The sequence below is a fragment of the Artemia sp. Qi Xiang Cuo genome, chromosome 7 (assembly GCF_049724085.1).
Source record: "Artemia sp. Qi Xiang Cuo chromosome 7, ASM4972408v1, whole genome shotgun sequence".
NCBI lineage: Eukaryota > Metazoa > Arthropoda > Branchiopoda > Anostraca > Artemiidae > Artemia > Artemia sp. Qi Xiang Cuo.
This window is the reverse complement of record NC_142800.1, coordinates 59,573,708-59,589,972: the sequence shown is the minus strand read 5'-3', so window position 1 is coordinate 59,589,972 and position 16,265 is coordinate 59,573,708. Positions and strand designations below refer to the sequence as shown.

The window sequence follows — 16,265 nt, the reverse complement described above, 5'->3', positions numbered from 1 at the left end:
ATCGACCCAGTGGTCCTAGAATATCGTGGGAGGGCTCATTGGAATGGAAATTAAAAGTTCTAGTGCCCTTTTTAAGTGACCAAAAAAAAATGGAGGGCAACTGGGCCCCCTCCCATGCCCATTGTTTTACTAAATTACCTGATGAAAATTTTGAGATAGCCATTTTCTTCAGAATGTTCGAAAATATTGTAAGTATGTATTTTAGGATGACTTAATCCCCTGAAGCTCCCGGGAGGAGGGCTGAAAGTTATGAACTTTACCCAATGTTAACATATAGTATCGGTTATTGGGAAGTATACAGTACAGACGTTTTCAGGGGAGATTTTTCCCTGTAGTGGGAAGGGGGCCGGGGGGGGGGGTGTCGGGCAGGGACGTACATAGGGGGGGCCTCCGGGCCCGGGCCCCCCGAAATCCTACGGTTTTTTTTATTTTCCCATAATTTTTTGATTTTTCTCACAGAATAATATGTTTGAAGGATTTGGCCCCCCCCCGAAACAAATTGGTCCCCCCCGAAACAAATTCCTGCGTACGTGCCTGGGGTCGGAGTTTATGTAGGAAGATCTTTCCATGAAGGAAGTTTTCATGGGGGAAGGGACATTGCTATGAAGGGGACGCCGGACTTCCCAGCATTATTTAAAAAAAGGTCAGAAATTAAATATAAAAAAAAAAGTTTTTCAACTGCAACAGCAGCAACATCAAAACTTTAAACGAACAGAAAATATTACATATATGGTTGGGTTCACCCCCTAGTCAATACCTCACTCTTTAAGCCAGAGATTTTTTAGTAATTTCATGAGAGCTATTTATTCTAATTAACGGCCTTTGTGATTAAGCGGTAATTTTTAAAGAATTGGAACAAAATTTGAACTTTCGCTTAAAGAGCAAGGTATTGACTAGGGGGAGAACCCCCTAATATACGTATTAAAAATATATGAATATAGAAGTTCGTTTCGTAAGTTACGTATATTTATTACTAATAAAAACGTTCGTAAATAAAATGAAACTAGTTTCGAGAAAGCCATTTAACCAAATAAAAGTAAATTAATATAAAAAATTTGTTTTAATTATTCATGTCCTGTGAGCCAAGATCAAAACCTGCATTTATTCAAAAACGTTCAAAAATTAAATAAAAAAAACAAGGTATTTTTAACTGAAAGTAAGGAGCGACATTAAAACTTAAAACGAACAGAAATTATTTCGTATATGAAAGGGGCTATCCCCTCCTCAACGCCTTGCTCTTTACTCTACAGGTAGACTTTCCCACAACTCTGCGTTTTAAAACAATAAAAAACTTCAGCATCAAGAGCGGGGCGTTGAGGAGGGTACAGCCCCTTCCATATACGGAAGAATTTCTGTTCGTTTTAAGTTTTAATGTCGCTCCTTACTTTCAGTTAAAAAATCCTTGTTTTTTTATTTAATATTAGACAAAGCACACACAATATTTGCAATGCTCTATTCTCGGATGGCTGTTCGCTGTCTATACAATCACCATTTTTTTTAGTTGATGAATGCTGTTTTTCCCTTGAAATTCCCCCGAAAAAAAAACACAATAAGGTGTTTCAAATGACATTTTTTAAAGGTTAATTGATTGGGAACATTTCCCAAGTTCAATGTTTACACCAATTTCTGAGACACAAGTCAGATTTTTTCTTGTGCTGAAAATTTTTCTTGTAAAAATTTCGAGATTGATTTTTTGTAGAATTTTTGGTGCGTTAGACGAAACAATGATTAAATTGTGTTAGGATTCAGCACAGACACATGAATTGGAATAAATATGACTATGCAATTAAATACAATTTTTAATAAAATGCAAATGCAATATTACAAATAAGCCAATTTAAACAAATTCTGCCAGAACTGTAAATAATACAAACATTACCAATCTGTTTCAGAATTCACCGTAGAAACGTATATCAGAGGCATAACGGAACATATTAGAACGAAAAATATTGTTTGAAACATTGTGTTATCATACCTAGTAAGTCTTGTTGAGGGACCCACTTCAAAAGCTTCACGTTACTTGGCACAGCATCGGGGGCTTCGCCATCCCATTTGATAAACACTTGCTGTGAAAGCTTTGAAAATACGTTGAACAGTGCTTGCGCCTTTTTTTCTGGTACATATTTCATTGGTATGGCAGATCCCAAGCTTAGTAGAATAAAACCATCGTTCCCTTCATCTATAAAATCTTCCAAATCCTGTGGATCATAAAATAGAACGATTAATTGTATTTTCCCATTATATGGGCCTGTCTAAAAAGTCAATTTTGGTTAATGCTAATGAACTATAATAAAATAGGATGAATATATAAGAGTTTATAAACAAATTTGGGTTACATATTTGCACATTAAGGGGGGGGGGGTAAAGCAGTACATATATTAAATATGTAACCTATCCTAGGTAACTCCCCCTTAAACCCCAAAAAACAACAGTTTAATATCGTATATGCAATGAAAACCACGCTATGCATTCCATTATTCTATAGCGGTGTCTTGAATTAACCCGTCAAAAACGCTTTTTTGTGACTGGTTTCCTTATAAAGGCCCATATAATGGGAAAGTACCGGATTGATCACTATGAACTAAACTTATTTATTTAACTGAATTTTTAAAACACGAGAAAGAGGCCAGTGGAAGAATAAAAAGTGCGAGAAAAGCGCCTATGGTACACAACTTACTTTTGATAGTGTTTTAGCCTCTCTACAGTGAATTCCTCCAATTTCAACCACACCAGGGTGTAAAGAAACGGGATATGCCGTAACCGCATGTGAGTTAGTGAAAACACCACTCACTTGACCCACTTGCTCAGAAAGAGGTTTCATTTTTGGGAAATATTTTTTGTTAAATCTGTCATATATAAAATAAATACCATAGGTGGAAGTAAGCCGAAATCCTTTGTTAACTAAATAGTTTATAGTCCTTTGCGTTAAGGATAGTGGAGGGACGAAATCAAGAAACATATTCGGCGCAAATGACGATGCATCTTCAACACCATAAAGTCCGCTTACTGGAACATTCGGAGTTATGATAATAAACGGTGTTCCATTCTCTGTCGCAATTGGTAGCAGAATATGTGCAGTTAATATAGCAAAAATTACGAGGTCATACTTCCTCCATAACACTTGCTGTACTTCAGGAGTTTCGTATACTTCTGTTGCCACTTTCGGAATATGAGCTGCAACGGTCATTAGAGTGTCGAAACGCATGTATGCCTTGTTTCGGCCTTCGAATAAGTTGGGAAGCAGATTAGCCGACGCATTTGCACCACTTTTTATATGTAGCTGTTCTACTTCCCTATCCACATTTTTATCATACTCAAAATTTAAGTAGGTAATATGGTGTCCGCGATTTACAAGCTCGTTAATAAGAGGCACAATCGAGTTGAGATGGCTTTTAGTTCCAAGGGGTTGGACAACTAATATCTTTGAAGCATGTGCCAACGAAAAAAACACACAAAATACAGGACAGGCTATAAACATCCTAGAGTTTATTATACTCCCAAGCTTCACATTCACAGATATTAAACAGTAACTAAAATATTTCTCTTTTGTCTTTATCTACACATAAGGTCCTGATAAGAAAATTTAATTATTATTTCTTTGTTACTAACTGTGATTTTGTATGATCTTTGAAAATAGGGAAAAAAATTAAATACTTGTCACCGTTTTTAATCGTTTCTGGAAGCAAAAATCTGTATAATAAACAAATTTAAATCCAGAGACAAAAAGTTTTCTTCGATAAGGAATTTACTACTTTTATCTCCCAGCGTAATTTAGTTTCAACTAAAAATAAGATAATAATAAAAAATAGTTTGCCTGCAAATAGTAAAAGCAAATTAAAAACTGAAGACGGCCTTATATCAGAATTACGTTGTTAGGTCAAAATGTAAAATGTTGCACAAGCTATTGTAATGATAATTTGTCCAAGAAAAAAAACAACAGAAAACAAAATGGGAAAATTCGCTTTAATTGCTCCTACTACAAACAGAACAACTGCAGATTTTGTGGTACAAAATTTGTATTTTTTAAAAATACTTTTTGGTAAACTGTATCAGCACTGGCCGGTTTAAAACCGAAATTAGCAAATTTTTGTGTTAATTTGTTATGCCATGGACCATGCACAATGCAACTATCAGAGGCAACGCTGTAGCGTTGCCTATAGTAAAGGCCATACGGCTCCATTGTTGTATTTTGTTTTTTCCAGAGGAACTACATACGGAAGGGGTCGTCGTAGAAGCTTCAAAGGGGTTTCATTTGATTCGAAATTGAGAGTTCTAGTGCCCTTTTTAGTAGTCCAAAATGAATGGAGTGTAAATAGCCCCCCCCCACGCCCCTCATCTCCCCAAACACCTCCACACCAAATTTTGAGATAGCCATTTTGTTCAGCGTAGTTGATTTTGAGAAAGAAAATATATTTTTGAGGAGGATACTCCCCCACAACCCTCAAGGCAAGGGTTTTAAGTTATGCCATGGGGCATATAAGGTTTCTATTGAAGGCGTTTTTGTAGAAGCTTCAAAATAGGTTCATTCGACTGGAAATTAAAGGGCTAGTGCCCTTTTTAACAGTCGAAAGTGACTGGAGTTTAACTAGCCCCCCCCTCCCACGCCCGTTATTTCCCCAAACACATCCAATCAAAATTTTCAGATAGCCATTTTGTTCAGCGTAGTTGATTTCCAGATAGAAAATATATTTTTGAGAAGGATAGTCTCCCACAACCTTCAGGGCAAGGGTTTTAAGTTATGCCTTGGGGGCATATAAGGTTTCTATTGAAGGAGTTGTTGTAGAAACTACAAAATACGTTCATTCGACTGGAAATTAAAGATCTAGTGCTCTTTTTAATAGTCGAAAGTGATTGGAGCGCAACTAGCCCCCCCCCCCACGCCCATCATTTCCCAAACACATCCAATCAAAATTTTCAGATAACCATTTTGTTCAGCTTAGTTGATTTCCAGATAGAAAATATATTTTTGAGGAGGACACTCCCCCACAACCCTCAGGGCAAGGGTTTTAAGTTATGCCCTGGGGGCATATAAGATTTTATAGACGGCGTTGTCGTAGAAACTTCAGAAAACGCTCATTCGATTGGAAATTCAAAGGGCTAGTGCCCTTTTCAATAGTCGAAAGTGATTGGAGTGCAACTAGCCCCTCCCCCCCAAGCCAATCATTTACCCAAACACATCCAATCAAAATTTTCAGATAGCCATTTTGTTCAGGGTAGTTTATTTCCAGATAGAAAATATTTTTTTGAGGAGGACACTCCCCCACAACCCTCAGGGCAAGGGTATTAAGTTATGCCCTGAGGACATATAAGGTTTTTATAGAAGGCGTTGTCGTAAAAACTTCAAAAAAGGCTCATTTGATTAGAAATTCATAGGGCTAGTGCCATTTTTAATAGCCGACAGTGACTGGAGGGCAACTATCCCCCCCACGCTCATACGTACCCCAAAATTTCCAGTCAAATTTTCGAGATAGCCCCTTTTTTCAGCGTAGTTGATTTCCAAATAGAAAATACGTTTTTGAGGAGGATACTTCCCCAAAACCCTCGGGGCAAGGGTTTTAAGTTATGCCCTGGGGGCATATAAGGATTGTATAGAAGGCGTTGTCGTAGAAACTTCAAAAAAGGCTCATTCGATTGGAAATTCAAAGGGATAGTTACCTTTTTAATAGTCAAAAGTGATTAGAGGGCAACTAACCCCCCCCACCCCATAATTCCCCCTAACACATCCAATCAAAATTTTGAGATAGCCATTTTTGTTCAGCGTAGTTGATTTCCAGATTGAAAATAGCAACCGTCAGGGCAAGGGTTTTAAGTTATGCCCTGGGGGCATATAAAGTTTTTGTAGAAGGCGTTGTCGTAGAAACTTCAAAAAACTTCAATAAAGGCTCATTCGATTGGAAATTCAAAGGGCTAGTGCCCCTTTTAATAGTCGAAAGGGATTGGAGGGCAAATAGCCCCCCCCCCGCCCATCATCCCCCCAAACACATCCAATCAAAATTTTGAGGTAGCCATTTTGTTAAGCGTAGTTTATTTTCACATAGAAAGTATGTTTTTGAGGAGGACACTCCCCCACAACCCCCAGGGCAAGGGTTTTAAGTTACGCCCTGGGGGGATATAAGGTTTTACAGAAAGCGTTGTCGTAGAAACTTCAAAACATGTTCATTCGATTGGAAATTAAAGGGCTAGTGCCCTTTTTAATAGTAGGAAGTGATTGGAGTGCACCTAGCCCCCCCCCCCACGCCCTTAATTTCCCCAAACACATCCAATCAAAATTTTGAGATAGCCATTTTTCTTCAGCGTAGTTGATTTCCAGATTGAAAATATATTTTTGAGGAGGACACTCCCCCACAACCCTCAGGGCAATGGTTTTAACTTATGCCCTGGGGGCATGTAATGTTTTTGTAGAAGGCGTTGTCGTAGAAACTTCAAAAAAGGCTCATTCGAATGGAAACTCAAAGGGCTAGTACCCTTTTCAATAGTCGAAAGTGATTGGAGGGCAAATAGCCCCCCCCACGCCCATAATTCCCCCAAACACAGCCAATAAAAATTTTGAGGTACCCATTTTGTTAAGGGTAGTTGATTTTCACATAGAAAGTATGTTTTTGAGGAGGACACTTCCCCACAACCCTCAGGGCAAGGGTTTTAAGTTACGTCCTGGGGGGATATAAGGTTTTATAGATGGCGTTGTCGTAAAAACTTCAAAAAAGGCTCATTCGATTGTAAATCAAAGGGCTAATTCCTTTTTTAATAGTCAGAATTGATTGGAGTGCAACTAGCCCCCCCCCCTATGCCAACCATTCCCCCAAACACATCCAATCAAAATTTTGAGATAGCCCTTTTTCTTCAGCGTAGTTGATTTCCAGATTGAAATTATATTTTTGAGGAGGACACTCCCCCACAACCCTCAGGGCAATGGTTTTAAGTTATGCCCTGGGGGCATATAAAGTTTTTGTAGAAGGTGTTGTCGTGGAAACTTCAAGAAAGGCTCATTCGATTGGAAATTCAAAGGGCTAGTGCCCTTTTTAATAGTCGAAAGTAATTGGAGGGTAACAAGCCCCCTCCCACACGCCCATCAATCCCATAAACATATCCAATCGAAATTTTGAGATAGATATTTTGTTCAGCTTAGTTGATTTTCACATAGAAAATATGTTTTTGAGGAGGACACTCCCCACAACCCTAAGGGCAAGGGTTTTAAGTTATGCCCTGGGGGCTTATAAGGTTTTTACTGAAGGCGTTGTCGTAAAAACTTCAAAAAAGGCTTATTCGATTGGAAATTCAAAGGGCTAGTGCCCTTTTTAATAGTCGAAAGTGATTGGAAGGCAACTAGCCCCCACCCCCGCCCATCATTTCCCAAACATATCCAATCAAATTTTGAGATATCCATTTTGTTCAGCTTAGTTGATTTCCAGATAGAAAATATGTTTTTGAGGAGGACAATCCCCCACAACCCTCAGGGCAAGGGTTTTAAGTTATGCCCTGGGGGCATAAGGTTTTTATAGAAGGCGGTGTCGTAGAAACTTCAAAAAAGGTTCATTCGATTGGAAATTCCGAGGGCTAGTGCCCTTTGTAATAGTCGAAAGTGATTTGAGGGCAACTAACCCCCCCCCTCGCCCACCTTTTCCCCAAACACATCTAATCAAAATTTTAAGACAGACATTTTATTAAACGTAGTTTTAAGTTCTGGAAATTAGGTCTTTGAGGATTACAACTCCCCCAAAGCCCTCAGGGCAAGGGTTGTATTTTAAGGATTCTCCGAATCCTTCATATTATTTCTTATGGAAGGGATGCTCGTATAAACTTTAGAGAGGGCTCATTTGATTGAAAAATGAAAGTTCTTGTTCACTTTTAAAGAGTCAAAAGAAATTGAAGGGCAACTAGCCCCTCTCCCTCCTCCACACCCTAAATACATCAGATAAAGATTTTGAGATAGACATTTTGTTAAAATAGTTCAAAGTTCTGATAACAAAAAACTCTGGTGTCAACACAGCCCACCAGGGCCCGGGGGTAGGCGTTGTAAGTAATGCTCTGGGGCATAACCTATTAAGGGGGGTTTATAACTTATGGGAAGGGGTTTTTTATGGGAAGAACACATAGGAAATCTATTATAATTATCCAATTATAAGGTTAAAATACATAGATGCAAAATTGCTTTGGCACACAAATTCCTATTAAGGTCAATTCCAAACAGCCGTGATCCCTTTGTGTCAGCAAGTGAAATGGTCTAAACCCCCTGATTGGAGTTATTTTTTCAATCCATTCATTGTTGTCAATCGCTGTCCACAAGTTATGCAAGCTGTCTGGTGTTCATATATAAGGTTTTTATCAAAGAGGTAATCGTATAGACTTTGAAAAAAGCCTCATTCGATTTAAATTGAAAGTTCTAGATCCGTTTTTTGAAGTCAAAAATAATCGGACAGTAAGCATCCCCCCCATGCCATAAAAACTTGAAACTTTTTGCAATCAAAAACGAACAAAAATTTAATTTAAAAAAAAACTTTCCGAAAAATAAGTTTTTCAAAGAAAAGTAAAGGTCATTTTAAACTTAAGCTCAGGAGATACAAATACCTTTTAAAATTCAAACTCAAAACGACCAGAAATTAATATTAAAGAATAAATGAAACCCAAAACGAACAGAAATTGAATAAACAATCATAGCAAAAAACATACAACAAGTAATAATATAAATGAATAAATAGATCTTAAATCTAGTAATGCTTAAATTGAATATGAAAATCAAGCTTAAAACGAAAGCAAATATTTTGTTATTAAAGTATAAATGAAACTGAAAACGAACAGAAATTAAATAAACAATCAATGCGAACAAACATACAATATATATTAATGTAAATGAATAAATAAATCTTAAAACGAGTGAAACTTAAATTGAATATGCAAATCAAGTTTGAATGGAATAAAAATAACTACAAACAAGAGTTTGGGTATCGTCTCACTGCAGAAGCCTAAAACCTACTGCTTCATTGGCGCTTTACTGAAAACGAATTATATTACAAATGTTTTCTTTTGTACTTAATATTGAAAATAAATATTAAAATTACAGTAAAATTTTGAACTGATGTGCGTTCAGCAATTAATATCATTATGCGTCAAATATTCATTTTAATTTATTAGTTATTTTCAAGATTAGTCAAGACAAATATAGTTTCACTACAAGCAAAATTTGGATACAGCCCCCTTCTTTAACTGTAAAAACCTAAAGCCTTCTGCGTCATTGGTGCTTCACTGAAAACGAATTACTCGTATATTACAAATTTATTCTTTTCCAGTTCTTACAGAATTGAAAATGAAAATAAAAATTAGTGAAAAAAAATCTTGAACTGATGGATCTTTCATCAATTAATATCATTATCTATCTAATATTCAATTTGATTTTGTTTATACTTTCCAAGACTGTTCAAGACTCATATAGTTTTGCCGTTTCTTTTAACTCTGCCATTTTGTGTAACTAATCGTGTTAGTTTGTTATGAAAACATTCTATGGCTTCTAGGCATTTCTATTTGAGCGGAAAACTGCACCTCAAACTTTGTGGAACAAGCATTTTCTTGCATGAAACACCAAAATATAATAAAATGTCAAGTTTCGGAGTGTTCCACCACTCGCAAGCAAGTGCCATTGGTATTTTTGAATCCGCATGGTCAATTTAGGGGGTGGAGGGTAGGCTAAATCTCGTAGCAGTCCCAATCCGTCGTGGCATGGTTCACATTTTCAACACTTGGCGTCCGGACTATCATATATTCTACCAAGCATACAACTACCCCAAATCAGTGTCAATAAATAAATGAAACCCAAAACGAACAAAAATTAAAATAAATATTAGAGTCAAACTCAAAACGAGCATAAATTAATGTGAGTAGGGTTCAAAACCCCTTTGCTTTCTAAAAGCCATAATATAATTTGTAGTTTACTGAAAAAAAATTTCAAATGAGTTTACTGAAAAAAAATGTGCATTGTCAATTTAATATACATATGCTGATATTTATTCCCTAAAATCTTCATTAATTTTTGATTTCTTAAAGTTACGACAGTGGAAATATTTCAAAGAATCGTTTTCAGTAAAGTGCCAATGACACAGTAGGTTTTTAGGCTTCTGCAGTGAGACGATACCCAAACTCTTGTTTGTAATTATTTTTATTCGATTCAAACTTGATTTTCATATTCAATTTATGTTTCACTCGTTTTAAGATTTATTTATTCATTTAAGTTAATATATATTGTATGTTTGTTCGAATTTGTTGTTTATTTAATTTCTGTTCTTTTTAAGTTTCATTAATACTTTAATAGCAAAATATTTGTTTTCTTTTCAAGCTTGATTTTCCTATTCAATCTAAGCATTACTCGCTTTAAGATCTATTTATTCATTTATATTATTACTTGTTGTATGTTTTTTGCTATGATCGTTTATTTAATATCTGTTCGTGTTGGGTTTCATTCATTCTTTAATAGTAATTTCTGATCATTTTCAGTTTTAAACTTAAAAGGTCCTTTTATATACATAGCTTAAGTTTAAAATGGCCTTTAGTTTTCTTTGAAAAAAATATTTTTCTGAAAATTTTTTTTTTAATTAATTTCATAATACATGGCAACGCTCTTTGCTATAGGTTAACAATGCAGCGTTACTTTTAATAAGGTCAAGCATTCATGCAGTTAACACCTTTTACTTTCTGAGAGGATTATCTGTTGAAAAAAACCGGTTTTTGGTTATATTGACTGTCAGGCTGTGTGATTGAACTATTTGTACTATTTCATTTGGATTGGATTATTTCATTTGGATAACTAGAAGGCTTTTATTGGAAAGCGGGGGGACTTAAAAAAGCTCCCCTTGCGGGTAAGTCTTTGTTTTTGCGACTTTGCATTGAGTTTTGACTACGTTTGGACCTACGATGGCTGAAAGTGAAAAAATCATTTTGAACCGTTACTGAATTGTGTTATAAGAGCACTTACAGACGGAATAAAATTGGACTGTATCATAAAAGCGTGTGTTGCTTTCTATACGCATGAAGATGTTATAAAGGCAAAGCGAATCTTTCATACTGAGTTGAATATTACGAATCGTCTTGAAACCTACTCTAAAGATGAAGGCAATATCATTGAAATGTGCAAACTTCTTGCAGCAGCTGCGAAAAACAATGTCAGCATGCCAAAATTTGTCATCTTTAACCCCTGCTCGGTTCCGGTCATCGGAGATGCGGTGAATGCAACAGTTACTGCCAAAGTAAATGAACTCTCTCGGAAGCTTGATAGTTTTTTTAAACTACCCAGTCCGCTCCAGCCGTCAGTATTTTCACAAGCAGTCGTAGTGCACCTGAAACGTCCTAGCCCAAAGTTCCTTTCAATTCTGTTGTTTTGAAAAATCCCCCCAAGGAACTCAATGGCAAAAATGACCGGAAAGCTTTCATAGACAGTTTCTGTGAAACTGCAATTGACATTAGTGAACTTCGCAAATCTGCAAACGAATGGAAGCTTGTGGTCAGGTCGAAAGCTGCAGCAACGAAAATCGTTGAGAAAGCGAAATCTTCCAAGCCCGATCTCAGTATTTCTGTACGAGAACCCCTGCCCCTGCACATAGCTCTACTACGAAATTTCGCTGAGAATATAATCTGTGAAGGAATAAAAAGTTTAATCCCAAATAGAGCGAAGACTGAGTAATGCAGACAATCCAGTTCTTTCAAAGTGTATTTTGACACTATCAGTGAGCTCCAACAATTTCTGAGTGTTTCGGTGATTATCGGTTACGAGCGTCTTCCTGCCGATCCATTTAAGTTCTTGCCAAGACGATGCTATAACTGTCACCAGATCGGTCAGCTCGATTTCCAGTGTACGGCTGAACCTTTATGCTCTAGATGAGCCTCAAATGAACATCGTTCTACGCGAGATGAACCATGCAGACAGCCGACATTCTGCGTTGAATGCAAATTCGGCAGTCACACGCGTTACAGTGTAAATGTCCCTCAAACAGTAATCCACAAAAGAAATGACATCTGAAGCTTCTGCAGTTAAATGTTTATCGTGGAACATTAATGACTCGTTCGCGAATAAAATTCCGATCTTAGATGTTGTATTTGAGCAAAATGAAGCTGTCTGTTTACAAGAACATTTTGTCACAAGCCGCAGTAAAAGTATTCTTAGTTTTAATAGTTCAGTATCGGTTTATTCTGTTTCAGCGAAGCAGCTAAGTGGAAAAGGGCGACCCTCCGGTGGCATTGCCACTTTCGTTCGTTCGACTCTAAGATCTAGTGTATTTGAAGTCAATGATAATTTTTCAGCGATTCGTGTTGAGGGCTTTGTTTTTATTAATGTATATTTGCCTACAAATTACCATGATGAGCTTTCGGAGCGTGCTTTTACTTATTCTAATGATAAACTCGGCCAGTGTATTAACCGTATTAGATCCTTAAGCCTTCAATGCATATTAATTGGTGACTTCAATTGCGATTTGAATGAACCGCTCTTATCTAGGTGTTTACGTTCTACGTTGTTCCTTAGTATTTTTGGAGACCAGTTTGATCTCAAGTGCAAAGATTTAAATTTTACACACGTACACACATCAATGTCTACATCAGATCTCGATCACGTCGCTGCGTCCGCAAATCTCAGGGTTTCGCCTGTCAAGGTTTTGTTTGATTTTCAGCTATCTGATCACTTACCAAGACAGGTCTCAGCTGAGATTCCTTGCCACAGCTCAGATACACAAACGCAAACAACTTCGAAAACACCTCCTAGGTCTCGCCGTGATTGGCGTAAAATTAACCCTGTTTTATTTCTAGAAGAAGCTGCCAGAGTCCTTAGTAAGATCCGTGTCCCTTTCCATCTTCTCTCTAGATTAAATGCTCTTTGAAAGGAGGAAACACAACTAGCAATCGAAATTTATTGCGCATAAATTGGCCAGGCACTTCGCAGTGCTGAAAAAGCTGCCGTCCCTCTGAGTAGACCCCGTCATCCAACCCTTCCTGGCTGGTGTGAAAATACAGATTTAGTAGATACCCATTCTAAGTCTAAATTTTGGCTTTAACTTTGGATTTCTTGTGGACGTTCGGGGGTAGTCAATTGAATCTGTCAGTTCAAAGAAAGAAAATTCACGAAGGAGCTAGAGGCTCACAGAAAAAATATGATTGATATTGAATATGCAAAGGTCAAAATTAATCCTGCTCTCCTTTGGCGCTTTCTGTCCTCTAAAAGCGATGAGTCTTTGTCCGCATCTGCTATCCCTGACTCTGAATGGTACGCGTACTATGGGCCAGAATTTTTGCCTCCTGGCCCAGCCCTCAACGAAAGATATGAAGCTGAGTTGGACGACTTCTTAGATAGTTGTCCTCAGGGTGATTTTGTTGTATCAGAGGGTTCTGTATGCAAGGCCATCTCTCGCCTAAAACCTAAACAATGTTTCGGGATTGATGAGATCAGCGCACTCCATCTAAAAAGTGGTGGGCCCGCTCTCATTAGTCACGTAATTCTCCTGATGCAGATTATCCTCATTCAGGGTATTGTCCCAACCACTTTCTCAATTGGAGATCTTACGCCAGTTCCTAAAAAAGGAAAAATTACCATGCAATGCTCCTCTTTCCGTCCAATCAAGATTGCTACTTCTCTTTGCAAGTTATTTGAACTTTTATTCGTAGATGAGTTTGAAAAACTGTGTTGCAGTCCACCAAGACAATTCGGTTTCCAATGCTGTATTGGTTGTGCTGAAATGCTCCATGTCGTTGCATATGAACTCCTGGATGCACACAAATCAGGAGAAAGCCTAGCGATCGGTGGTTTAGACCTGCAGAGAGCGTTTGATTCATTGATTAATGCGCTTATGTTGCTAAACTCAGCTAAAAGAGGAGTGAACTCAAATATCATTCGGGATTTCCGTGATCTTTACTCTCGCCTTCGCGTGCGACTCAAGATCCCTCCCGATAAAGGCCTTCCGCCAGCCCCAAGGTCAGCTTTGATACCAGTCCGTAAAGGTTCCCGTCAGGGGGCAGTTTTATCCCCCAATTTCCTCAACAACTACATTATTGAGCCTAAAGACACCTGTCCTTCATCATGCATTCTCAGTTCCATTGACATCTTCCTTTTATGCTATGCTGATGACACGCTGAATCTCAGCCGGACGCTTAACCGCCTTTCAGAAATATTCTTATGTCTGCAGTCCAATTACGAGAAAGTCGGTCTGAGATTTAACTCCCAAAAGTCGGAAGTCTTGCTTTACAATTGGAAGAATGACCCTCCTACTAATGTTACACGAGGTGATTGCTTAGTAAAACCAGTTGATAAAATAGTTTATCTAGAGTTGCCAATAGGTACCTCATTACAGCATACCCGCTCCCTCCTGATCTCACATCTTTAACGGTGATTTGTCAGCTCCTATAGTTTGATCGTTAAATCCTTATTGAGATTTAACCATCCACTATAGATTAGTATTTTCAACGTTACCGCTCTGCCGCATAGAACACATGTGATCCCTTTCTTAAAATTATTGGGAAACCGTGAACATTTTCATATCCGCTCTTTATTTTTTCGTTTCGCCAAGTACCTACTAAAATTGCCACCTTGGGCAAAAAATAGTTTTCTTATTCGGCGCTATAATCCAGCGGACTCAAATTTAGCTGTTGAGACACTTATTAGCCGGCAAAAAACAAAACCAGCAATTCTGAAGCACGAGTGGGCAAGTCTGCTTTTCCCTCCAAGTCTGCGTTTAATTTTCCCTCTTGTTTCCTTTTTTTCTCCTTTCAGAAGTTGTTGTCCTTGTTGCTATTTTCGAAGAAGTTGTTGTTTCTGTTGTAATTTTTGAGTATGTTATCTCTCTGTTTCCTCTTCTCGTACTGTTTCGTATACTATTTAAGAAGTTGTTGCTTTTGTTGTTATTTTTTAGTATGTTTTCTTTTTGTTTCCTCTTTTCGCATTTTTGTATACTCTGTCATTGTACATTTATTGTATACGACGGGTTTTCAATATATTATCATTATTATTATTATTATTATTATTATTATTATTATCTATTTGACTTGGTTTACGTTACAATTAAATAAGAAACAAGTTTTTTCTACTGAAAGTAAGGAGCAACATTAAAACTTAAAACAAACAGAAATTATTACGTGTATGAAAGGGATTGCCCCTCCTCAACACCTCACTCTTTACGCTAAAGTTTTAAAATTTCTCATTGTTCTAATTAAACGACCCTTGTGTTTCAGGAGTCGTTCTTAAAGAATTAGGACAAAATTCGAACTTTAGCGTAAAGAGCGAGGTGTTGAAGAGAGAACAATCTGCTTCATATGCGTAATAATTTACGTTCGTTTTAAGTTTTAATGTTGCTCCTTACTTTCAGTTGAGAAAACTTGTCTCTTTTATTTATTTTCTGATCGTTTTTTAAATAATACCAGGAAATTTGGCCCCATATCCACGGAAACATCCCCCTCCTCCAGACAATCCAACCCTGGTGAAAATTTACCCTGGACAATTACCCCTAACAACTCCACGCTTGAAGTTTAGACAGAAAAGAAAAACCCAGACATATAAAAAGAGTTTTGTTTAGGAATTCTGGCAAATTCCCCTAGTGCATAATTTTTCCTGAGAAGTTCACCCACTGGAAACTTCCCTCCCCATGAAAAATCCCCCCGTCGAAAAACCTCCAGCAGAAAATTTGTCCCCTCCCCCTTATACGAAAATGTATGCATACTTCCAAATAACAAATTCTATACGTCAACAATGGGGAAATTTTATAACTTCAAGACCTTTACCCTTGGGTTGTGAGGGGTTATATTATATCCAAAGAAATAGTTATTGGGCCTTTCAATTATGCTGAAAAAATGGCTATCTCAAAATTTGATTGGACACTTTTGGGAAAAAGGGGGCGGGGAGTGGGCCTAGTTGCCCTCCAATCCTTTCGGTAACTTAAAAAGGGCACTAAAGCTTTTAATATTAGTTAGAATGAGCCCTCTGGCGATATTCTAGGACCAATGAACTTTGTCTTAGTTGATTTCCAAAAAGCTTGTGACCTGGTTGACCACACCATCCTAATTCCTTCACTACTGGTTAACTTTGTACTTGATCCTCTGTTAGTAAATATTGTTATATCGTTTCTTTCGAATAGATCTCAAATTGTAAAAATACAAAAATATTTTCTCTGACCCCCTCCCTATATATTGTGGAATTCCTCAAGGAACCTTATTGGGACCACTTTTATTTCTAGTTATGATTAAAGATATTGGTAAGGAATTCCCCAAAGCTAGAAATACGTGGATGACTTGTCGATCGTTGAAGC

The 16,265-nt window shown here is 37.4% G+C and overlaps 1 protein-coding gene across 2 annotated transcripts in view; it reads right to left on the bottom strand.

Annotated features, from left to right (window-relative positions):
- Positions 1 to 16,265, bottom strand: part of LOC148950510 (UDP-glycosyltransferase UGT5-like) — a 72,667-nt gene that overhangs the window by 36,752 nt on the left and 19,650 nt on the right. Inside the window, exons 1-2 of one of the 2 annotated variants that reach the window (XM_089092448.1) lie at positions 2,678 to 3,500; positions 1,976 to 2,198 (exon numbers count right to left, since the gene is read on the bottom strand). In XM_089092448.1, the coding sequence (XP_088948574.1) occupies positions 1,976 to 2,198; positions 2,678 to 3,478 (1,024 nt within the window). In that variant the 5' untranslated portion in view covers positions 3,479 to 3,500. Of the gene's footprint in view, positions 1 to 1,975; positions 2,199 to 2,677; positions 3,501 to 16,265 lie in introns of those variants that run through there. The other variant, XM_089092447.1, reaches the window with a different exon arrangement.